Source organism: Palaemon carinicauda, chromosome 2 (assembly GCF_036898095.1).
Source record: "Palaemon carinicauda isolate YSFRI2023 chromosome 2, ASM3689809v2, whole genome shotgun sequence".
NCBI lineage: Eukaryota > Metazoa > Arthropoda > Malacostraca > Decapoda > Palaemonidae > Palaemon > Palaemon carinicauda.
This window is the reverse complement of record NC_090726.1, coordinates 191314223-191340272: the sequence shown is the minus strand read 5'-3', so window position 1 is coordinate 191340272 and position 26050 is coordinate 191314223. Positions and strand designations below refer to the sequence as shown.

General features: G+C 44.7%; 1 protein-coding gene across 1 annotated transcript in view; it reads left to right on the top strand.

Moving 5' to 3' along the window:
- LOC137628838 (GDP-fucose protein O-fucosyltransferase 2-like) overlaps nt 1-26050 on the top strand; it is a 103778-nt gene that overhangs the window by 28169 nt on the left and 49559 nt on the right. Inside the window, exons 4-5 of the mRNA XM_068360083.1 lie at nt 199-313; nt 15793-15924. Of these exons, the coding sequence (XP_068216184.1) occupies nt 199-313; nt 15793-15924 (247 nt within the window). The remainder of the gene's footprint in view (nt 1-198; nt 314-15792; nt 15925-26050) is intronic.

Sequence of the window (26050 nt, the reverse complement as noted above, 5' to 3'; positions counted from 1 at the left end):
TAGTGATAAGGCAGGACCCAGGATGGGTAGTTTTTGCTGGTAAGCACTTTTGAAATACTGTACCTAGTTCATTTTCTTATAAATTTTGTTCTCATTTTTAACTTTACAATATAGAATTACAGTATATCTAAAATGATAATCCTAATCTATATGTAATCCAGTCAGGGTATATTCATTATTCTTTTTGTCTTATTTTAGTAAAGGGTGTAACAGTGGACGCAGCATACATCTTGCAACACTATGCTGAAGGCTGGAATGGTAATTGGGAAGAAAAGTATGATGAAAGGCCTTGCATTGAACCGATTCCATTCACGTAAGGTCTTGAATATATTTCTCTTAGTTTATCACTTTTTATTTATGATAGCAGATCATTCATTTCTGTATACAGTGAACCCTCGTTTATCGCGGTAGATAGGTTCCAGTCGCGGCCGCGATAGGTGAAAATCCGCGAAGTAGTGACACCATATTTACCTATTTATTCAACATGTATATTCAGACTTTTAAAACCTTCCCTTGTACGTAGTACTGTTAACAAACTACCCTTTAATGTACAGAACACTTAATGCATGTACTACAGTACCCTAAACTAAAACAGGCACAAATATTAAAGGTGATTTTATATCATGCATTTCCTAAACATGCTAAAAAGCACGATAAAAAATGGCAACCAATGTTTTGTTTACATTTATCTCTGATCATAATGTAGAAACAAACTGGAGGTAGAGCTTTGCTTATTACCCAGACATATTTCCCATACTTTTCCCTTAGAACTACATCACATCTCCCTACTTTAGATATATAGATATATATATATATATATATATATATATATATATATATATATATATATATATATATGTGTGTGTGTGTGTATATATATATATATTTATATGTATACACATATACATACCTACATATATACATAAATACATGCATACATATATATATATATATATATATATTACTGTATATATATGGGTTATGGAAAAAATCCGCGAAGTGGTGAATCCGCGATGGTCGAACCGCGAAGTAGCGAGGGTTCACTGTACAGTATATGTCCTGTTAGTGCCTTTTTTATACAGTATTGAATGGAGAATACGTATCTTTTCCTTATGATTTTGTAAAGACTGTAAACTTTTGCTTAGATCAAAGTTTACAGAGGGCATTTAAGCAAATGTAAGCAATTCAGCAAGTTCTAAATTTACCCAGTTCCAGATAGATGTTTTGTTTTAGCCTTTCATCAAGTCTGCAAACTTGAGACAAATCATTATATCCCGTTTATACCAAGAAAAATGTAAAAGTCTCCAGTACATTGCTTGACGATTTTAATATGTGGGTATTTGCCCCGTTTCCTTTGCATTTGTCTTTATGGTTCCATATGGTATGTAGATTCAAGGGATTAATCTTCAGTAGTACCAAGAAGCCCCTTAATGCCTTTGCACTTGGTATTGTGGTGGCTGCTCAATTATTTGTGTTGCAAGCCCAGCTCCCATGCAGGATGGAAAGCATCTTGTCTTAACAGATAGGTGTAAGTGTGGAATGAATGCCGGAAGACTTTCTCCTCTCCTCCTTTCTTCCTGCCCCTCTTATAGGGATGAAGTGGTTGAGGCATTACACATGTTGGCTCTTCATGCTTGTAAACTACACTTCTAGCCTCCATTCTTTAGAACTTAGAGAAGTTCTTCTCCATACGCCTTAGACGAGGGGGACGATGGTGGAATATTTATCAACCTGTTGATAATTATATGCCAGGTATATTATTCTGGACTGCTATCCCCTTTGGGAAAAGGGAACCCTCCTTGGACAGGGCAGTCCTTATCATTCTATTCATCCCAATGATAGACAGATAGGAAGCTGCTGGAGTCAAATCCTTTGCTCCCGTACAGGATCAGGTAGATTGGCATTTCTAGTGAAGAAAAAGAATCAAACCAGTTCTGTTCTAGGGGGAATGCCAACCCACCAAGCAGTGGGTCTCTCTACTTAAAGGATGATTGTTTTGTATTTCGTGTAGGAACAAATCACTTATTTTTCAATATTAAACTTAGCCGGTGATTATATAGGCTGCAACTCTGTTGCTCGACAGAAAACTCTACGTTCAAAATACGCCAGCGATCGCTATGCAGGTAGGGGGTGTACATCAACAGCGCCATCTGTCGAGCAGGTACTCAGTACTCAATGTAAACACAGAACCAATTTTCTCTCTGTCGGGCTACCGGCAAGACCTACTAATTCGCTGTTACTAACTGGATTTGTTTTCACAACTATTTGGTGAAGTACACTATTCTAGTTTTGAGCTTTTGCTATGCAGGTGTTTTATCTTCATCTCAAAACTTGAACTCGTTTTGGATAGATTTAATTATGGTGACAAAGAGAGTATGGACTCTCTTTCACTTTTAAATGGCCGACCCTTCCCTTAGACGGAAGTGTGTTTAGGTTTTTAGTAATTTTGCTTAACACGTTATATATCTATATATTTTATATCTCTCCGCCTTTATTAGGCCTCTTCGATTAACTTTCCATTTATTATAAACATATAAAAATAAATTTTTATGTTTTGTTTATATGCGACCTTTCCTGATAGTAGGCGGTCCTAACTTGGAACCGAAGTTAATCAACGTTGAGCCCGTTATATCATATTTAGCCTTTAAAGAATTTAAAACTTTTTAAATTTAATGTTTTTTGAAAGAATTTCTTTGATAGTCTTCGTACTGTTTTCAAAGATGAACTAACGTTTAGTTTTTAAGACTACGCAGTTGTTGACGTTCAGAACGTTCAACATGCGCTCTATCGTTACGATAGAGAGAGAGTGTATCACGGTTTCACTTTGCAGTAAGAGTAAATCGATTCTGACGTTTTGTTCATTCTTTCTTAGCTTAAATGTTTAAATTCTAAATTAAAGGAACTTTTTATTTGGAAAACCTTTCAGTTTTTTCCTTTAGTCAAATAACATGTTTTTTTTTGACGATATATAATTGGGCTCTTCTCTTAGGTGCGAAATCAAGAGAGAAAGAGAGAGAGAGATAGAGACGGAGGGAGAGGAGGAGAGAAAACGTTCCGTTCAAGCGGGTAACGTTGTTCTCGTGTTTCTCTCGTCCCTAGTCTCTGTACGGGGAGGAAGGTAAAACGTTTCTAGGGTTTTATTCTTGTCCCCAGGCTATGTGCGGTGAGAGATTGTAAACGTAGTTTATTTGAACTAGTGTTTAGTCTCTTTCCCAGCCACTGAATTTTTTATCTTTATATATGTTTTCTGTTTTTTGCTAGTATTAATGAGCTGCATTATACGACTGATTTTGCAATTACTACCTTTTAATGAAGGGTAGAATTGCGTGTTTCAGGTAGAAATCGGTAAAAGTTTCGATTTCAGTGAAATAAGTGCAAAACAGAAAATCAATAAAGTGATATGCGCAAAGTGTTACAGTGTTGCGTCCGAGGGTTCGTCTGTTCGTGCCTGTCGTTCACCTAGTCCGGAACCTCTTGCAAGCTCCCAAGCCCAGGGGAGAAGTAATGTCGAACGACTTATGGGTTCGAGAGGCCTTGATCAACGAACAGACGTTTTTCCCTCCGTGGTTTCGGGCGTATCTACCCAAGATCGCCCCACCCACACAAAGACGAGAGAGCCCATTTATTTCTCGTCTGCGGAAGAGGGTTCTCGTAAGAAACCATGGACCAAGGTCTCGCGGCTTATTAAGCGCAAGTCGGTCCCTTCCGCGCAAGTCCAACGGCCCAGTTGTAGCCACTGGGTCAGTTCGGACTCGCTGCTGTCTTCCGACGACTGCTCACCTCCTAAGAGAGGCAAAGCGGTACTGCATCAGGCAGTCACACCGTCTGTTGCCGCACCTGCTCCTGTAGACCCTAAGTGGTCTTTGCTGCAGACCATGCAGTCTCAGTTAACGTCATTGATGCGGGACTTTCGTGCGGAGAAGGTTGACACTGCACCAACCTCTAGCCTACAACCAACCACGGTTGTGCGTCCTGTGGACGCTGAGGCGACCTTCTGCCGCACTCCAGCTGAGAGAGTCCCGCCACCCATGCGTTCCAGTGTACCCTGCCAGCCGCATGTTGACGTTCAGTAACGCACGGAACCTTCCGTTGACGTTCGCGAGGTACAACAACAGTCTAAGTTGTTTTGTTTTGACGCGATGCGTCAACCTCCGCATTCTAGAGTTGTTTTGACTGCTCAGTCTAGACAGTCAAAGCAGTCTCGAGTGGACACTGTATGTCCTCTCGCACCTGTTGTGGTTGACAGTTCAGTTGTTGACAGTTCACAGACTGTCAAGCAGTTACATGACGTTGCCTTCTGGTCTGCTACTAATGCACCAGTTAGAGACTCACTGAGGTAACCTAGCTTTTATCGGACAAGGTTCCTGTAGATGAGGAAGTTGCTGTTCTCCCTCCTACTGATATTCCCTTGAGGACTCTGTCATTTGGAGAGGAGCCTTAAGCTGCTTAGCCTCCTATGGACTTTAATTAAATCATGATGATTTTTTTTTAGGATCTTCGTCCGGATCTTGTAACTGCTGCTCCTCGTTCGCCTAAACGTCAGAACTTACACTAGGCCTAGCTACTTCGAAGCCGCTGTTTTTAAGCTAGTGCTCTCTCGCTCTCCTAGAGAGCGTTACGTTGGCTAGGCGACTGGTTTTTGCACCAGGAGGAGTTTTAGGGATACAGCCTTTGATTTCCCTTCTTTTAAACTGGCTTATAGAGCGAGAGTCTGATACGACACGAGAGAAGTTCTCGGCTTGGGAGTTCATGCCTCTGCCCAGATAGACTTCTCAATCCTGGTAGACTCGCCCTGGCGCCTAGCCAGGAGACGCTCCAAGTTGTTTACAGGTCAACTTCTCAACTTTTGTCGAGCCTTTGAAGTTTTGCTGTACTATTATGTCACACATAACAAGGCTTTCAGGGATGGTAAATGGTTCCGCCTCAGTCGCTAACCCCGTCTGTTGCCACACCTGCTCCCGTAGACCCTAAATGGGCTTTGCTGCAAGACATGCAGTCCAAGCTTGCGTCCTTGATAGAGGACTTAAATGCGGAGAAGAACCTTCTGGCCAACAACCTTCCAACCGGTTGGTTGTGCGCCCTGTTGACGCTGAGGTAACCTACTCGCGTCTGCCAGTTGAGGTGGTTCCTCCTTCTGGCCAACAACCTTCCAACCGGTTGGTTGTGCGCCCTGTTGACGCTGAGGTAACCTACTCACGTCTGCCAGTTGAGGTGGTTCCTCCTTCTGGCCAACAACCTTCCAACCGGTCGGTTGTGCGCCCTGTTTACGCTGAGGTAACCTACTCGCGTCTGCCAGTTGAGGTGGTTCCTCCACCGATGCGACCCAGTGTGGGTTGCCAGTCGCACGTTGACGTTAAGCGACGCTCGGAGGTGGTTGTTGACGTTCAGGACGTTCAACAACCAGCAGAGGTGACTTGTTGTGACGCAGTGCGTCAACCTCAGCAACCCGGTAGGGTGTTGACTGCACAACCCAGACAGTCTAGACAGTTTCGGGTTGACGCTGTACTTCCTCGCGCACCCATGGTTGTTGACAGTTCACAGACTGTGCAGCAGTTCCATGATATTGCGTCCGGCTCCGTCACGCATCCACCAGTGCGACCGGATTCAGCGAGTCAGACGTTGCACACTCCGTTGCCGTTTCCTCATCAGTTTCGGATGAGGAACCCTCTGATGAGGACGTTGCTGAACAAGACGATCAGCCCCCAGCCCTGCTATCCATCCAGAAGATGCTGAAGAAGGAACGCTGCCCAGTCAGGCTGTGGATGAGTCTGGTAGGGACACTGTCATCCGTGGATCAATTTGTGTCACTAGGAAGACTACACCTCCGTCCTCTTCTATACCATCTAGCTTTTCACTGGAAAAAGGACAGACGCTAGAAGCGGTCTCGATCCCGGTTTCCGGAAAGATAAAGCCTTGTCTGACTTGGTGAAAGGACTATATCAACCTTAGAGAGGGTCTTCCCCTGACTGTTCAGACTCCCAACCACGTTCTCTTCTCGGACGCATCGGACGTAGGCTGGGGTGCGACATTAGACGGTCGGGAATGGTCGGGATTATGGAACTCGAGTCAAAGGACAATGCATTTCAACTGCAAGGAGCTACTGGCAGTACGTCTGACCTGGAAAAGCTTCAGGTCTCTCCTTCAAGGCAAAGTGGTGGAGGTGAACTCGGACAACACCACGGCTTTGGCGTACATCTCCAAGCAAGGAGGGACCTACTCTCTGACATTGTACGAGATCGCAAGGGACCTCCTCACCGGGTCAAAAGGTCTAGACATATCACTAGTAACGAGGTTCATCCAAGGCAACTTGAATGTCATGGCAGATTGTCTCAGTCGGAAGGGACAAATAATTCCAACAGAATGGACCCTCCACAAGGATGTATGCAAGAGACTTTGGGCCACCTGGGGCCAGCCAACCATAGATCTCTTCGCAACCTCGATGACCAAGAGGCTCCCAATATTTTGCTCACCAATCCCGGACCCAGCAGCAGTTCATATAGATGCCTTTCTGCTAGATTGGTCACATCTAGATCTATATGCATTCCCTCCGTTCAAGATTGTCAACAAGGTACTGCAGAAGTTCGCCTCTCACGAAGGGACAAGGTTGACGCTAGTTGCTTCCCTCTGGCCCGCGAGAGAATGGTTCGCCGAGGTACTTCGATGGCTAGTAGACGTTCCCAGAACACTTCCCCTAAGGGTGGACCTTCTACGTCAGCCACGCGTAAAGAAGGTACACCAAGGCCTCCACGCTCTTCGTCTGACTGCCTTCAGACTATCGAAAGACTCTCGAGAGCTAGAGGCTTTTCGAAGGAGGCAGCCAGAGCGATTGCTAGAGCAAGGAGAACATCCACCCTTAGAGTCTACCAATCGAAGTGGGAAATCTTCCGAAACTGGTGCAAGTCAGTATCCATATCCTCGACCAGTACCTCTGTAACTCAAATAGCTGACTTCCTCTTATATCTGAGGAAAGAACGATCTCTTTCAGCTCCCACTATCAAGGATTACAGAAGCATGTTGGCATCAGTCTTCCGTCACAGAGGCTTAGATCTTTCCAACAATAAAGATCTACAGGACCTCCTTAAGTCTTTTGAGACCACGAAGGAGCGTCATTTGGTTACACCTGGTTGGAATTTAGACGTGGTACTAAGATTCCTTATGTCAGACAGGTTCGAACCGCTACAATCAGCCTCCCTGAAAGATCTCACCTTAAAGACTCTTTTCCTGGTATGCTTAGCCACAGCTAAAAGAGTCAGTGAGATTCATGCCTTCAGCAAGAACATCGGATTCTCATCCGAAACGGCTACATGTTCTACAACTTGGTTTTCTAGCCAAAAACGAGCTGCCTTCTCGGCCTTGGCCAATATCGTTCGATATTCCAAACTTATCGTATGGTTGGAAATGAACTAGAAAGAGTCTTATGTCCTGTAAGAGCTCTTAAGTTCTATTTAAAACGAACTAAACCTTTACGAGGCCCGTCTGAAGCTTTATGGTGTTCAGTTAAGAAACCATCTTTGCCTATGTCAAAGAATGCTTTATCCTATTTTATCAGACTGTTAATACGAGAAGCTCATTCCCATCTGAATGAGGAAGACCAAGCTTTGCTGAAGGTAAGGACACACGAAGTTAGAGCTGTCGCAACTTCCGTGGCCTTTAAACAAAATAGATCTCTGCAAAGTATAATCGACGCAACCTATTGGAAAAGCAAGTCAGTATTCGCGTCTTTTTATCTTAAGAATGTCCAGTCTCTTTACGAGAACTGCTACACTCTGGGACCATTCGTAGCAACGAGTGCAGTAGTAGGTGAGGGCTCACCACTACAATTCCCTAATTCCATAACCTTTTTAATCTTTCTCTTGAAATGTTTTATTATTGTTTTTTGGGTTGTCCGGAAGGCTAAGAAGCCTTTCGCATCCTACTTGATTTGGCGGGTGGTCAAAGTCATTTCTTGAGAAGCGCCTAGATTAGAGGTTTTGATGAGGTCCTGTTGTATGGGTTGCAACCCTTGATACTTCAGATCCTAGGGGTCGCTCAGCATCCTAAGAGGATCGCGAGGCTCCGTAAGGAAGACGTACTTAAAAAGGCAGAGTAATTGTTCAAGTCGACTTCCTTACCAGGTACTTATTTATTTTATGTTTGTTATTTTGAATAACTGCTAAAATGAAATACAAAATACTTAGCTCATAATAATGTAAACAAGTAATGCTGGTCTCTACCCACCCCCCTGGGTGTGAATCAGCTTATATAATCACCGGCTAAGTTTAATATTGAAAAATGTTATTTTTATTAATAAAATAAATTTTTGAATATACTTACCCGGTGATCATAGATTAAAGGACCCTCCCTTCCTCCCCAATAGAGACCCAGTGGACCGAGGAGAAAATTGGTTCTGTGTTTACATTGAGTACTGAGTACCTGCTCGACAGATGGCGCTGTTGATGAACACCCCCTACCTGCATAGCGATCGCTGGCGTATTTTGAACGTAGAGTTTTCTGTCGAGCAACAGAGTTGCAGCTTATATAATCACCGGGTAAGTATATTCAAAAATTTATTTTATTAATAAAAATAACATTTTTAAAGTAATTTGTATTTTTAAATATTTAACTTAGCCGGTGAATATATAATAGCTGCTGCTGCTGCTGCTCCAGCGGCTCGACAGAAAACACACACAAAAACTCGCGAGCGATCGCTATGAAGGTTGCGGGTGTGCCCACCAGCGCCAACTATCGGCCAGATACCGCATATACATGTAAACAGACCCAATTTTTTCTCTGTCGGCCTTAACGACAAGACGTATCAATACTCACTGTCTAACCTGGAGTTTTCTCAACATATTTGGTGAAGTACCTGTACTTCCTTTTGGTTTGAGCTTTCGCAGTGCAGGTGTTTTATCTTCAACTTAAATCTTGAACTCGTTTTTGGATAGATTTAATTTTTGATGACTTTGGATTGTTTTTTTGGACTTTCTTTGACTTTTAAATGGCCGACCCTTCCCTTAGTACGGAAGTGTGTTTTAGGCTTTTAGCAATTATCTTATCACGTTATAAATTAATTATAGATTTTCCTCTATATATTTTATATCTCAACCGCCTTTATTAGGCCTCTTCGATTAGCTTTCCATTTATAATAAACATCAAGATAAATTTTAATGATTTGTTTATATGCGACCTTTCCTGAGAGTAGGCGGTCCTAACTTGGAAACCGAAGTTAAACAACGTTGAGCCCTTTCAATCGTAAATAACTTTTACAGAGCAAATGATTTAAAACTTATTAAATGAATATTTTTTAGTAGATATTTTATGAAAGATTTTCTTGGAATAGTCTTCGTACTGTTTCAAAGATGAACTAACGTTTAGTTTATTTATGCTACGCAGTTTGCGCTCTATCGTTACGATAGAGAGAGAGAGTATCACGGTTTCACTTTGCAGAAAGAGTAAATCGATTCTGACGTTTTGTTCATTCTTCTTTCAAAGCTTAAATGTTTTAAATACTATTTTAGAGGAACTTTTTAATTGAAAAACCTTTCAGTTTTTTCCTTTGGTCAAATAACCTGTTTATTGACGAAAGGTAAGTGGGCTCTTCTCTTCAGTGCGAAATCAAGAGAGAGAGAGAGAGAGATAGACGGAGAGAGAGAGAGGAGAGAGAACGTTCCGATCTTTATTCTCGTCCCAAGCGAGTAACGTTGTTCTCGAGTTTACTCTCGTCCCTAGTCTCTGTACGGGGAGAAAGGATAAAACGTTTTTTAGTTTTTATTCTCGTCCCAAGGCACTGTACGGTGAGAGATTGAAAACGTAGTTTTGAATGAACTAGTGTTTAGTCTCCTTCCCAGCCACTGATCTTTTTATCTTAAAATATGTTTACTGTTTTTTGCTTGTATTAATGTGCTTACATTATACGACTGATTTCGCAATTATAACCTTTTGATGAGGGTAGAATTGCGTGCTTCAGGTAGAAATCAGTTTTATTCATACCTAATGTGAATTGTTAAAAAATTCGATTTCAGTGAAATAAGTGCAAAACAGAAAATCGTAGTGATAAAGTGATAATTGCGCAAAGTTTTATCAGTGTTGCGACCGAGGGTTCGTCTGTTCGTGCCTGTCGTTCGCCTAGTCCGAGACCTCTTGCAAGCTCCCAAGCCCAGGGGAGAAGTAATGTCGTACGACTTATGGGTTCGAGAGGACTTGATCAGCGAACAGACGTTCCCTCTATGGTTTCAGGCGTGTCTCATCAACACCGCCCCTACCATAAGACGAGCGAGACGATTTTCTCCTCGTCATCCGAAGGCTTTTCGCATAAGAAACCGTGGAACAAGGTTTCGAGGCCCTTTAAGCGAAAGTCAGTCCTTTCAGGACAGGTCCAGCGTCCTGGTTTTAACTATTAGGACAGCTCTGACCCTATGCAGTCATCGGAAGACTGCTCGCCGCCTAAACAAAAGCGTAACACAGGCTCCGAGAGTCTTTTTGTAGGCAAGGTTTTGCAGTCACAGACGTTACCCTCGTCTCTTACCGCAACCATTCCCGTTGATCCTAAATGGGTTGTACGGCAAGACATGCAGAATAAGCTTGCCTCTCTTATGGAGGACTATTCTGCTGAGCAGGTTCACGATGATCCTCGCCGCTTAGCTGATTGAGATCCTGGCCGTCAGCCGCCCAAACGAACCTTTGCTCGTCCTGTTGACGTTGACGTTTCAAAGTCACGTCAGTCACGTTTTGTAGAGCCTCACTCGATGCAGTCCAGTGTTGACTTTCAGCCGCTTGTGGACGTTCAGCCGCTGCCACATGCTCTTGTTGACTTTCAGGACGTTCGCCAACCAGCGAATTTGACTTGTTTTGACGTTGAGCGTCAAGCACCGCAGTCAAGAGTTGTTTTGACTGCTCAGTCTAGGCAGTCAAGGCAGTCTCGAGTTGACGTCGAGCGTCCTCCCGCACCTGTTGGTTGTTGCTGGTCAGTCCTTTAAGCAGTTACATGACATAGCGTCCTTGACTGCTACTGTTGCTCCTTTGCGTGTGGACTCTGTTTGTCAAGCATTGCCACCACGGCAGGTCTCTCCCTTGCTTGAGACTCGGCTATTGTCGGACAAGGTTCCTTCAGATGAGGAAGTTGCTGTTCCCCCTCCTACTGATATTCCCTTGTGGACTCTGTCAGACGAAGAGGAGCCTAAAGCTGCTCAGCCCTCTATGGACTTTAAATAAATCATGCTGATTTTTAAGGATCTTTGTCCGGATCTTTTTGTAACTGCTGCTCCTCGTTCGCCTAAACGTCAGAGTTTACACTAGGCCTAGCTACTTCGAAGCCGTTGTTTTATAAGCTAGTGCTCTCTCGCTCTTCTAAGAGAGCTTTACGTTTGCTAGGCGACTGGTTTATCACCAGGAGGAGTTTGGGGGAGACAGCCTTTGCTTTCCCTACTTTTAAGCTGGCTTATAGAGCGAGAGTCTGATATGACACGGGAGAAGTTCTCGGCTTGGGAGTTCCTGCCTCTGCCCAGATAGACTTCTCAAACCTCATAGACTCTCCCTGGCGCCTGGCCATGAGACGCTCCAAGATTTTATGGTCGACTTCAGAGCTACAGTAGACCATCTCCTGTTAGGAGTTTTTTCGAGCATTTGAAGTTTTGCTGTACAATTATGTCATGCATAAACAAGGCTTTCAGGGATGGCTCCAAAGATCTGACAGCCACGTTCTCTGCAGGAACAAGTCCCTCAGGGATGGCTCCAATGATCTGGCAGCCATGTTCACTGCAGGAGTACGTAAGAGGCAAGTGCGCTCAATGTGTTCATTGTCAAGACAAACTTCACGATGAAGTCTACCAGGCTGTCTTGACAGCATTAATGGAAGGCGACTGGATGGTCTCTCTCGACCTTCAGGAGGCATACTTCCACATTCCTATACACCCGGATTCACAACCGTTTCTGAGGTTTGTTTACAGGAATGTGGGGTACCAGTTTCGAGCCCTGTGCTTTGGCCTCAGTCCTGCTCCTCTCGTGTTTACGAGGCTCATGAGGAATGTGGCAAGATCCCTCCATCTATCGGGGATCCGAGCCTCCCTGTACTTGGACGACTGGCTTCTCAGAGCATCGTCCAGTCTTCGCTGTCTGCAGGATCTACATTGGACGTTGAGTCTGGCCAGGGAGTTGGGACTTTTGGTCAACCTAAAAGTCCCAACTGATCCCATCCCAGATTATTCTATATTTGGGGATGGAGATTCGCAGTCCAGTTTTTTCGGGCTTTTCCGTCTACCACCGAATAGAACAAGCCCTGCTTGAAGTCCAACTAATGCTGAAAAGAAAACGTTTGTTCAGTCAGGAGTTGGAACAGTCTCGTAGGGACTCTCTCATCCCTGGAGCAGTTTGTCTCACTAGGGAGACTACACCTTCTGCCTCTCCGGTTCCATCTAGCCTCTCACTGGAACTAGGACAAGACGTTAGAGACGGTATCATTCCCAGTCTCCGAACCAGTAAAGGCATGCCTGAAATGGTGGGACAGCAATATCAGTCTGAGAGAGGGACTATCCCTAGCAGTCAAGAACCCAAACCACGTGTTGTTCTCAGACGCGTCGGATTTGGGTTGGGGTGCGACCCTGGACGGTCGGGAATGCTCGGGTCTGTGGACCTCAAGTCAGAAGAGCATGCAGATCAACGGCAAGGAGCTATTAGCAGTCCACTTGGCCTTGATGATATTCGAAAGCTTCTTCGAAACTAAGTGGTAGAGGTCAACTCAGACAACACCACAGCTTTGGCGTACATCTCCAAGCAAGGAGGCACACACTCCTTCACGCTGCTCGAGATCGCAAGGGACCTTCTCTTATGGTCAAGAAATCGAGGCATCTCCCTGTTGACGAGATTCATCCAGGGGGACTTGAACGTCTTGGCAGACTGTCTCAGTCGGAGGGGTCAGGTGATACCCACGGAATGGACCCTCCACAAGGACGTGGGCAAGAGTCTTTGGGCTACTTGGGGTCAACCCACCATAGACCTCTTTGCCTCCTCGTTGACCAAAAGGTTACCAATCTATTGCTCTCCAGTCCTAGATACAGAAGCAATCCACATAGATGCGTTTCTACTGGATTGGTCTCTTCTGGACTTGTATGCATTCCCACCATTCAAGATAGTCAACAAGGTACTGCAGAAGTTCGCCTCTCACGAAGGGACAAGGTTGACGTTGGTTGCTACCCTCTGGCCCGCGAGAGAGTGGTTCACCGAGGTACTTCAATGGCTGGTAGACTTTCCAAGAAGTCTTCCTCTAAGGGTAGATCTGTTACGTCAGCCACGTAAAGAATGTCCATCAAAGCCTCCCCGCTCTTCGTCTGACTTCCTTCAGACTATCGAAAGACTCTCAAGAGCTCGAGGCTTTTCGAAGGAGGCAGCCAGTGCGATTGCAAGAGCGAGGAGAGCTTCTACCATTAGAGTATACCAGTCGAAGTGGGAAGTCTTTCGAGACTGGTGCAAGTCAGAATCTGTGTCCTCGTCCAGTACCTCTGTAGCCCAAATCGCAGATTTTATTTTACATCTGAGAAAGGTTCACTCCCTTTCAGCTCCCACGATTAAGGGCTACAGGAGCATGTTGGCTTCGGTCTTTCGACATAGAGGCTTAGATCTTTCCAACAATAAAGATCTCCAAGATCTCCTTAAGTCTTTCGAGACCTCTAAGGAACGTCGTTTGGCAACTCCTGGATGGAACTTAGACGTGGTCCTAAGGTTCCTCATGTCAGACAGGTTTGAGCCATTACATTCAGCCTCCCTGAAGGATCTCACCCTCAAGACACTTTTCCTAGTGTGCTTGGCTTCGGCTAAAAGGGTCAGTGAACTTCATGCCTTCAGTAAGAACATCGGCTTTTCTACAGAAAAAGCCACTTGTTCACTTCAACTTGGTTTCCTGGCCAAAAATGAACTGCCTTCTCGTCCTTGGCCTAAATCTTTTGATATTCCTTGCTTATCAGAGATCGTAGGCAACGAACTGGAAAGAGTATTATGTCCTGTTAGAGCTCTTAAGTTCTATTTAGCTCGTACTAAGTCATTACGAGGTAAATCTGAGGCATTATGGTGCTCAGTTAAGAAACCATCATTGCCTATGTCAAAGAATGCTTTGTCATATTTTATCAGATTTTTAATACGAGAAGCTCATTCTCACTTGAATGAGAAAGACCGATGTTTGCTTAAGGTTAAGACGCACGAAGTTAGAGCTATAGCAACCTCCGTGGCCTTCAAGCAAAATAAATCTCTGCAAAGTATTATGGACGCGACTTTTTGGAGAAGCAAGTCAGTGTTCGCGTCATTTTACTTAAAAGATGTCCAGACTCTTTACGAGGACTGCTACGCACTGGGTCCATTCGTTGCAGCGAGTGCAGTAGTGGGTGAGGGTTCTACCACTACATTACCCTAATTCCAATATCCTTTTTAATCTGTCTCTTGAAATGTTTTTAATATTGTTTTTTGGGTTGTACGGAAGGCTAAGAAGCCTTTCGCATCCTGGTTGATTTGGCGGGTGGTCAAAGTCATTTCTTGAGAGCGCCCAGATTAGGGGTTTGATGAGGTCCTGTTGTATGGGTTACAGCCCTTAATACTTCAGCTCCTGGGAATCTTTCAGCATCCTAAGAGGATCGCTGGGCTTCATGAGGAAGACAGACTAATAAGGCAGAGTAATCGTCTAAGTCAACTTCCTTACCAGGTACCTTTATATATTTGGGTTTTGTTATGATATAACTGTCAAAAACTCTAAGCATATACGCTGTAAACTTAATTAACTCTGGTCTCTACCCACCACCATGGGTGTGAATCAGCTATTATATATTCACCGGCTAAGTTAAATATTTAAAAATGATATTTTAATTATAAAATAAATTTTTGAATATACTTACCCGGTGAATATATAAATTAAAGGCCCCCCCTTCCTCCCCGATAGAGACCCAGCGGGATGAGAAAAAATTGGGTCTGTTTACATGTATATGCGGTATCTGGCCGATAGTTGGCGCTGGTGGGCACACCCGCAACCTTCATAGCGATCGCTCGCAAGTTTTTGTGTGTGTTTTCTGTCGAGCCGCTGGAGCAGCAGCAGCAGCAGCTATTATATATTCACCGGGTAAGTATATTCAAAAATTTATTTTATAATTAAAATATAATTTTTCCTAGCTTTGCAAGCCTGAGTCCTTTAGGTTAAACTTCCTACCTCAGACCTGAGCCAAATGGACTTAAAGGAATCACTTTTGACAGGTGGTGCCTAGGGCTCCTCGCCTTCTCTCCCACCTGTCGCTTAACTGGTCGTTAAATGATTCAATGGCTGTCCAGCTCATGATGACAACATATTCCCTACTTAAAGAACTCAGGTTTGTATATCTAGGAAAAATACAAATTACTTGGAAATTTGTGTGCTTGCTTTTGTATATAAAACTATACTGTATTTTCATATTTTGTAGCTTTTTTGTTTTTTACAGCTAAGGAAGTAATTGTGAAAACTTTATAGTTTATAGCAATGCATAAATTCATACATTTTATTAATTTTTTAGTGTTTCTAATATGTATGTAATGTAGTTTATTTTGAGTTCTAGATTATATATAGATTAATCACTTAAATTAAGCATGTATTTTGGCTGTTGTACAGTACAGTGCCATATTTTTTTCTGTTTTAAAGAATTTATTATTGTTATATTTTGCTCTTTTCCTTTATTATTGTAAATTGCATTTCCATCTTTCCTTTGTGTATATTTATATCTTTTTCTCTAGTATAACCTGCCTAGAAATCTGTTGGATATCTAAGAACATCTCAGATATGAAGTTTAACTTTCACACTTTTTGTTTCAGTCAAGAAGATGGCAGTAATCAGTGGGTTGGACGTATCTGGGGAACTCAAATCTCCACCGAAAACTTCAGCTGCATGTCTGTCCAGGGACATGCTTCAACAATTGTGCCACTAGTCAATAAACCTGGTGTTAGGTATTGAAAATTTCTTTTTTGGTTATTATTGGATTGAAGGTCAGATACCTCATTTTAATTCTAAATGGATATAACTTTTAAACCATTTAATTTATTCAGTTCAGGTGTCGAAACAAGTAGATATAACCGAATTATTATTTTTATTTTAGAATTATTTTGCAGAAGTCTCTTCCCTTTCCTTGTGCATCTGTTGTTATGTAAAGCTCATGTACTATTATGTTTGAGTGAGCTTTTATTAATTTTTTTTAGAGCAATGCCTGATGTAGGTTAGTCTGTGATGTAAGAGTGTCATTTCCCTGCTGAGGGTGAATTTGTTTCAGGCAATGAAACTTCTTTTTTCAATATTAATCTTACCCGATGATCATGTAGCTGTCAACTCCGTTGCCCGACAGAAATCTACGGTCGGGATACGCCAGCGATCGCTATCCAGGTGGGGGTGTACACAACAGTGCCATCTGTGAGCAGGTACTCAAGTACTTCTTGTCAACAAGAACTCAATTTTTCCTCTGTCGTGCCGCCGGCAAGACCTACTTGGATACGCTGTTGATTTTGGAGTTATTGTTCACGATTTGGTGATGTATTTGCTCTAAAGTTTTAGCCTTCGCTATTCAGGAAGCTTTCTCATTAGCTTAGCAAGCTTTTGGAATTAATTTAGATTAATTGGTAACGAACTTTGCTAGATTTTGGAATCCCCCCTTGACTACTTCTAAATTCAAGATGTCTGACCAGTCTCAAGTACCTAAGTACAGGCAGTGTAGCGTTAGGACTTGTACTAGGCGTCTTCCGAAGGCCTCTATAGATCCTCACACCGTATGTTCCAATTGTAGGGGTAAATCCTGTCAATTGGAAGATCGATGTGGGGAATGTGCTGGGCTTTCGGAATTCGATTTTAACGAATTCCTTAGATATGCACATAGGTTAGAGAAGGAGAGAAATAGGAGGAGTTCATCTCGCTCTGTGGATTTTTCCTCTCCCCATGCCCCTCAACCTTTTCCTTCCCCTGTGGTGGTGACTCCCGAACCTGCTACGAGTGCTCAGCCTGGTATGGCGGATATGTTGCGTGCCATTCAGGCTCTCGGTGACAAAGTGGAGTCATTGGCTAATGACCGTAATCAGCTCTTGGCAGATGTCAGAGAGCTGAAAGCGAAAAGTGCAGTGGGAAGTGTTAGTGCTAGTGATGTGCAAAGTGTCAGTATCAGTGTTGCGCATGAGGGTACATCTGTGCGCGCCAGTCGTCCTCCCAGTCCGGGACCTCTTGCAAGCTCCCAAGCCCAGGGGAGAAGCAATGTCGAAGGACCAAAGGGTTCGGCAGGCCTTGATCGGCGCACGGATGTATCCTCAGTGGTTGCGGACGTATCTGTTAAGGATCGTCCCATTCACATACAGACGAATGAGCCCTTACATTCCTCGTCTGTGGAAGAAGTTTCCAGGAGGAAACGGTGGACCAAGGTCTCACGACCGCTCAAACGTAAGGTCCCTTCCGAGCGAGTCCAACGGCCCAGGTGTAGCCACTGGGTCAGTTCGGACTCGCCGCAGTCATCTGATGACTGCACACCTCCCAAGAGAGGTAGAGTGGTCTCTCAACAGGCTACTGCTCCGTCTGTTGTTGCTCCAACCACAGTAGACCCTAAGTGGTCCATGCTGCAGACTATGCAGTCTCAGCTTGCTGCATTCATGCAGGAGTATCATGCTGAGAAGGTTATCACTGCTCCTGTTAACCTACAACCCGCCGAGGTTGTGCGCTCAGCAGATACGGCGGCTGCCTGCTCCCACACTCCACCTGTGAGAGCTCCACCACCGATGCGCAGTCCACCCTGCCAGACGCATGTTCTTGCTGCACCATCTGCTAACATGCCTGAGCTACCGCATCAGCAGTGGGAAGGTTCTGTAGAGCTGCCGGGTTCCAGCACTATGCGGCTTTCTCCGCAGCCCATGCAGCATGCTCTGCATACCTTACAGCATGCTCCGCATACCATGCAGCATGCGCCGCATACCTTACAGCATGCTCTGCATACCATACCGCATGCTCCTCAACCCACCGCAGCCCCTCCCACTCACCAGCCCTCTGCTTCTGTTGTTGCCAGCTCGCAGACCGACCAGCAGCGGCATGATGTTGGATCCGCAGGTACGCATGCACCCGTACTGCCGGATTCAGCCGTTCAGCTTTCTGCTCTACCTTTGCCACTTACAACTCAGCTGTCGGATGATGGTGTATCGGATGACGAAGCTGCACATCTGGATGAACCTCACTCTGATTTTGAAGGGCCCAAGTCTACGCCTCCCTCCTTAGACTTTCGTAAAGTCCTTGCCTTGTTCAGGGACTTGTATCCTGAGCTATTTGTGTCTGCAACCCCTCGTTCTCCTCCCTCCGAGTTTGCTCTGGGCATGCAGTCTGCTGCGCCTGCCTTCACCAAGCTTGTTCTCGCCAGATCATCTAAGAGAGCTTTGAGGGTTATGGGAGAATGGTTGCATTCCAAGAAGCAACTGGGAAAGACTTCTTTCGTCTTTCCCCCTACCAAGCTTGCTTCTAAGTCGGGCGTCTGGTATGCCACGGGAGAGGAACCCGGCTTGGGAGTTCCTGCCTCTGCCCAGGGCGACTTCTCAAGTCTGGTTGACTCTCCCCGCAGGTTGGCTATGAGACGTTCGAAGATCTGCTGGTCCTGTTCTAATTTGGATCATCTGTTGAAGGGAGTCTTTCGTGCCTTCTAGATATTCAACTTCCTCGATTGGTGTTTGGGAGCCTTAAGCAGGAAGACTTCCCCTTCAGACAAGGACTCGGCCATGCTGATCATGTCTAGCATGGACAAAGCAATTCGGGATGGGTCCGGTGAACTTGCGGCTTCGTATGTGTCAGGAGTCCTTAAGAAGAGAGAACATCTTTGCTCCTTCTTATCAGCTGGTATCACTCCTTGCCAGAAGTCAGAGTTGTTGTTTGCTCCTCTCTCCAAGTGTCTGTTTCCGGAGGAGCTGATTAAGGGGATGGCTGCCTCTCTTATCCAGAAGGATACTCATGATCTTATGGCATCTTCTGCACGTAAGGCTAAAACCTTACCTTCCGTGCCTAGACCCTTCTGCCCTGCAGCAGTTGACACTCCTGCATCTAGGTTCATCCCGCCCTTTCGTGGCAGAGCCTCCAGCAGAGGAGGTACCCGTGCAGACAGTCACCGTGGCAAGTCCAAGAAGGGTTCCAAGTCCGCAAAAGGCAAGTTCTGACTGCCTTCCTCTCCAGACAGCAGTAGGAGCCAGACTCAAGACCTTCTGGCAAGCTTGGGAGAGCAGAGGTGCAGACGCTCAGTCTGTGAAGTGGCTAAGGGAGGGATACAGAATTCCGTTCTGCCGCAGTCCCCCTCTAACTACGTCTCCCATCAACCTCTCTCCCAACTACAAGGAGAAGGACAAGAGGCTAGCGTTGCAACAAGAGGTGTCGCTCTTGCTACAAAAGGAAGCGGTGGTCATAGTCCGGGATCATCAATCCCCGGGCTTTTACAACCGTCTCTTCCTGGTAGCCAAGAAGACAGGAGGTTGGAGACCGGTGCTGGACGTCAGTGCTCTCAATGCTTTTGTCACCAAGCAGACGTTCACGATGGAGACGACGAAGTCGGTCCTAGCAGCGGTCAGGCAGGAGGACTGGATGGTCTCGTTAGACCTGAAAGACGCGTACTTTCACGTCCCCATCCATCCAGACTCCCAATCTTTCCTAAGGTTCGTCTATGGAAAGGTTGTGTACCAGTTCCAAGCCCTGTGCTTTGGCCTAAGCACGGCACCTCTTGTGTTTACCAGACTGATGAGGAATATTGCGATATTCCTTCACTTGGCAGACATCAGAGCCTCCCTCTATTTAGACGACTGGCTTTTAAGAGCTCCCACAAGTCGTCGCTGTCTGGAGAATCTCAGATGGACTATGGATCTGACCAAGGAACTGGGCCTCCTGGTCAATTTAGAGAAGTCCCAGCTCGTCCCATCCCAGACCATTGTCTATCTGGGTATGGAGATTCAGAGTCGAGCTTTTCGGGCTTTTCCGTCGGCCCCAAGGATCAATCAAGCCCTAGAATGCATCCAGAGCATGCTGAGAAGGAACCGATGTTCAGTCAGGCAGTGGATGAGTCTAACAGGGACACTTTCATCGCTAGCCCTGTTCATCGAGTTAGGGAGACTCCACCTCCGCCCCCTTCAGTATCATCTAGCTGCTCACTGGATAAAGGACATGACGCTAGAGACGGTCTCAGTTCCTGTTTCCGAAGAGATGAGGTCTACTCTAACGTGGTGGAAGAACAGCATTCTTCTCAAGGAAGGTCTACCATTGGCTGTTCAGACCCCCGACCACCGTCTCTTCTCGGACGCATCGGACACGGGCTGGGGTGCGACACTGGACGGACAGGAATGCTCGGGCACATGGAATCAGGAGCAAAGGACACTTCACATCAATTGCAAGGAGTTGTTGGCGGTTCATCTGGCCTTGATAAACTTCAAGTCCCTCCAGCTAAACAAGGTGGTGGAGGTGAACTCCGACAACACCACAGCCTTGGCTTACATCTCAAAGCAGGGAGGGACTCATTCGAGGAAGTTGTTCGAGATCGCAAGGGACCTCCTCATTTGGTCAAAAGATCGAAAGCTTTCGCTGGTAACGAGGTTCATTCAGGGCGATATGAATGTCATGGCAGATCGCCTCAGCCGGAAGGGTCAGGTCATCCCCACAGAGTGGACCCTTCACAAGAATGTTTGCAGCAGACTATGGGCCCTGTGGGGTCAGCCAACCATAGATCTATTCGCTACCTCGATGACCAAGAGGCTCCCGTTGTATTGTTCTCCGATTCCAGACCCAGCAGCAGTTCACGTGGATGCTTTTCTGCTGGATTGGTCCCATCTCGACCTGTATGCGTTCCCGCCGTTCAAGATTGTCAACAGGGTACTTCAGAAGTTCGCCTCTCACAAAGGGACACGGCTGACGTTGGTTGCTCCCCTCTGGCCCGCGAGAGAATGGTTCACCGAGGTACTGCAATGGCTAGTCGACGTTCCCAGGACTCTTCCTCTAAGAGTGGACCTTCTGCGTCAACCTCACGTAAAGAAGGTACACCCAAACCTCCACGCTCTTCGTCTGACTGCCTTCAGACTATCGAAAGACTCTCAAGAGCTAGAGGCTTTTCGAAGGAGGCAGCCAGAGCGATTGCCAGAGCAAGGAGGACATCCACTCTCAGAGTCTATCAGTCTAAATGGGAAGTCTTCCGAAGCTGGTGCAAGGCCAATGCAGTTTCCTCAACCAGTACCACTGTAACCCAGATTGCTGACTTCCTGTTACATCTAAGGAACGTAAGATCCCTATCAGCTCCTACGATCAAGGGTTACAGAAGTATGTTGGCAGCGGTATTCCGCCACAGAGGCTTGGATCTTTCCACCAACAAAGATCTACAGGACCTCCTTAGGTCTTTTGAGACCTCAAAGGAACGTCGGTTGTCCACTCCAGGCTGGAATCTAGACGTGGTATTAAGGTTCCTAATGTCATCAAGATTTGAACCGCTCCAATCAGCCTCTTTTAAGGACCTCACATTAAAAACTCTTTTCCTCGTGTGCTTAGCAACAGCTAAAAGAGTAAGTGAGATCCACGCCTTCAGCAGGAACATAGGTTTCACATCTGAAACGGCTACATGTTCCTTGTAGCTCGGTTTTTTGGCTAAAAACGAGCTTCCTTCCCGTCCTTGGCCTAAGTCGTTCGAGATCCCAAGCCTGTCCAACTTGGTGGGGAACGAACTAGAGAGAGTACTTTGCCCAGTTAGAGCTCTTAGGTACTATTTAAGAAGGTCAAAGCCATTACGAGGACAATCAGAAGCTTTATGGTGTGCTATCAAGAAGCCTTCTCTACCGATGTCTAAGAACGCAGTTTCTTACTACATCAGGCTTCTGATTAGAGAAGCCCATTCTCATCTGAAGGAAGAAGACCTTGCTTTGCTGAAGGTAAGGACACATGAAGTGAGAGCTGTTGCTACTTCAGTGGCCTTCAAACAGAACCGTTCTCTGCAGAGTGTTATGGATGCAACCTATTGGAGAAGCAAGTCAGTGTTCGCATCATTCTATCTCAAAGATGTCCAGTATCTTTACGAGAACTGCTACACCCTGGGACCATTTGTAGCAGCGAGTGCAGTAGTAGGTGAGGGCTCAGCCACTACATTCCCATAATCCCATAACCTTTTTAACCTTTCTCTTGAATACTCTTTATTGTTGTTCTTTTGGTTGTACGGTCGGCTAAGAAGCCTTCCGCATCCTGGTTGATTTGGCGGGTGGTCAAATTCTTTCTTGAGAAGCGCCTAGGTTAGAGGTTGTGATGAGGTCCTTTAGTATGGGTTGCAGCCCTTTATACTTCAGCACCTAAGAGTCGTTCAGCATCCTAAGAGGACCGCTAGGCTCAGTAAGGAAGACGTACTTAAAAAAGGCAGAGTAATGGTTCAAGTCGACTTCCTTACCAGGTACTTATTTATTTTATGTTTGTTATTTTGAATAACTGATAAAATGAAATACGGGATACTTAGCTTCTTTGTTAACATATATGCTGGTCTCCACCCACCACCCTGGGTGTGAATCAGCTACATGATCATCGGGTAAGATTAATATTGAAAAATGTTATTTTCATTAGTAAAATAAATTTTTGAATATACTTACCCGATGATCATGAATTAAAGAACCCGCCCTTCCTCCCCATAGAGAACCAGTGGACCGAGGAGAAAATTGAGTTCTTGTTGACAAGAAGTACTTGAGTACCTGCTCACAGATGGCGCTGTTGTGTACACCCCCACCTGGATAGCGATCGCTGGCGTATCCCGACCGTAGATTTCTGTCGGGCAACGGAGTTGACAGCTACATGATCATCGGGTAAGTATATTCAAAAATTTATTTTACTAATGAAAATAACATTTCATGTATATTTGTTTATATAAAACTTTAAATATTGAGTGCTGTTAGTCATTAGGTAAGGTTATTAGTGTTTAAGTGACCATTTATGGTAAGGTAAGGTTTCAGTAGTTAGTAGGTAGTCTCTTGACATTCCAAAAGTATTGGGCTTATTTATTGATCATTTGTTGTCCCACTCCATCAACTTCATCAAGTTTATTTGTATCCCTTTACAAAACTCATTACTTTTATGCTTGCACTATGTTCTAATTCTTATACACTCCAAGTACAAAAGATCAGGTACCTCTCAGATGGTGAGGTAAATTTAGGTCTTCGGTAGCAATAAGGGATTACTTACTCTGTGTGTTTTGTCTTGAAAACATCTTGCAGTGTTCTAAGTTTTTTAATTGATTTTGGATTACTTTTTGATGTTTGATATATATTTATTAACCTTTTAATTCCCATGAAGTGCTCTTTTTATTTCAATTTTTGAAACTATACAGCTTTGTAATCATAGCATTAAATGTTTTCATTACTTGTTTAGAGCAAGATAAGGATCTTCTGTAAGAACCCATGCTGTAATACTGTATCTGTAGCTAGATGCGGTAAAATGGCTCTATAAAACTTTTCATTTATATAACAAATTCAATCTCTGAGATCCTTGCTGATGTTCTGGAGTTCTTAACCAAATTGTAGGTAAAGGATCTTGATGCTAAGACAAAGCCAATTGCCACACATCAGCTATTTGCCATTTGCCCTTCCAAACTCCTAGCTTCAGCACTTTGATAAGATAAAGGTTGCTCTTTACAGTTCTTCCAAACGATAGTGGGATGGAAAGGTTTGTCCTCGAACTTCTGCAAGAATAGAGGCTCTTTCCATGTACACAGTTGGTAGTAAATTTATTAGAGAAGATTCTTTCAATGACTAACTGATCAGAGTGAGTTCTATGAACCTTTAACACCCTCTTTTCAAGTGCTTCATATGAGAATTGTACTAATATTCAATTTTTCAATATTAAACTTACCCGATAATCATGTAGCTGTCAACTCCGTTGCCCGACAGAATTCTATGGAGGGATACGCCAGCTATCACAATACTAGAAGGGGGTGTATTTACCAGCGCCACCTGTGGCCAGGTACTCAAGTACTTCTTGTTGACACCTCCTCAATTATTCCTCTGTCGTGCTTCCGGCAAGACGTTCTGGGATACGCTTATGTTCTTGGAGTATTTTCACGACTTTGGTGAAGTATTTCTCTTTGATTTCGGCTGTCGCTTTACTGGAAAACTTCTATATTAGCTTAGTTAGCTTTTGAAATTAATTTGATTAATTTTAGTGACGAGAGAGTATGAACTCTCGTTCACCTTTCAATGGCCGACCCTTCCCTTAGACGGAAGTGTTGGTGTCTAAGAGAGTATAGACTCTCTTTCTTAATTTTGCTTAACAAAGTTATAGATTTATTTTATATCTCTCCGCCTCTTATAGGCCTCTTCGATTAACTTCCTTTTATTATAAACTCATTAAAATTAATTTTTATATTTGTTTATATTCGACCTTCCTAATAGTAGGCGGTCTTTTACCGAAGTTAATAAACTTTGAGCCCGTCATTTCGGTTTTACCTGTTAACATATTATACTATTTCCGCCACAGAGTTTGAAAGATTTTCTTTGACAGTCTCGTACTGTTTTCAAAGCTGAACTAACGTTTTGTTTTGTCTCTGCAGTTGTTGACGTTCAGAACGTTCAACTTGCACTCTATCGTTACGATAGAGAAAGAATGTTCACGGTTTCACGTTGCAGTAAGAGTAACCGTGTCTAGCGTTTTGTTCATTCTTTTTTAACTTAATGGTTTTGATCCTAATAAAGGAACTTTTCAGTTTTTTCTTTTAACAATAATATGTTTTAACGATATATATGATTGGGCTCTTCTCTCAGGTTCTAAGTCAAGAGAGAGAGAGAGAGAGAGAGAGAGAGATAGAGACGGAGGGAGAAAGAGGATAAACGTTTCATTCAAGCCTGCCAGGCGTACGAGTAACGTCATTATCGATTTTTGCTCTTCTCCCTAGTCTCTTTAGGGGAAGAAACTAAACGTTTCTAGAGTGATCTAGTGTTTAGTCTCTTTCCAACCACTGATTTATCTTTCATTAGATTTTTCTGTTACATTGTAATTCTGTTTTCGCAATTACTAACTTTGAGAAAGGATAGAATTGCGTATTTCAGGTACAAAACACTTAAGTTTCGAGTTCAGTGAAATAAGTGCAAACAGAAATCAAAGTGATAAGTGATTAGTGCGTGAGGGTACTTTTGTGCGCGCCAGTCGTCCTCCCAGTCCGGGACCTCTTGCAAGCTCCCAAGCCCAGGGGAGAAGCAATGTCGAAGGGCATAAGGGTTCAGCAGGCCTTGATCGGCGCACAGAAGTATTCTCGGTGGTTGTGGGCGTGTCTTACCGAGACCGTCACTCCCACCCGCAGACGATTGAGCCCTTATTTTGCTCGTCTGCAGAAGAGATTAGGGGAGAAAATAAAGGCAGAGTAACGCTGGTCTCAGGTCTCAAGACTTCTTAAACGTTAAGTCCAGACCTATGCCAGACGTACGAAGTTAAAGTTCACAACCCGAATGCAGTCGTTGGGTTAGCTCTGACTCTCCTAAGTCATCAGTTGATTACTCTCCGACTAAGAGGAGTAAGGTTCTGCCACAACAGATCTCTGCTGTTAAGGCTTTACCTCAGCAGAACTTAGTGTCTGCCGACCCCAAGTTAACTCTACTGCAGTCCATACAGTCACAACTTTCGGTCTTGATGCGTGAGTGTCGGGCTGAGAGTGTTGCACCGCCTGCACTCCCTCCACCTGTTCTCGCTGCACCTGTGCTCGCCCAGCCTGCACCTGCTCCGCCTGGTCGCAGCACCATCTGCCAGGCGTACGATGTTGTGAACTCTACTACAGTCCATGCAAGCACAGCTTTCGGACTTGATGAGTGAGTGTCGGGCTGAGAGTGTTGCTCCACCGCCTCCGCCTACACTCCCTCCTCCTACACTCGCTCCGCCTGATCACAGTACCATCTGCCAGGCGTATGATGTTGTGGACTCTTCTACAGTCCATGCAAGCACAGCTTTCGGACTTGATGCGTGAGTGTCGTGCTGAGAGTGTTGCACCTCCTGCACCTGTGGTGCACCAACCTCCTGCACCCGTTCAGCCTGTGCTGCACCCGCCTGCACCGGTGGTGCACCAACCTCCTGCACCCGTTCAGCCTG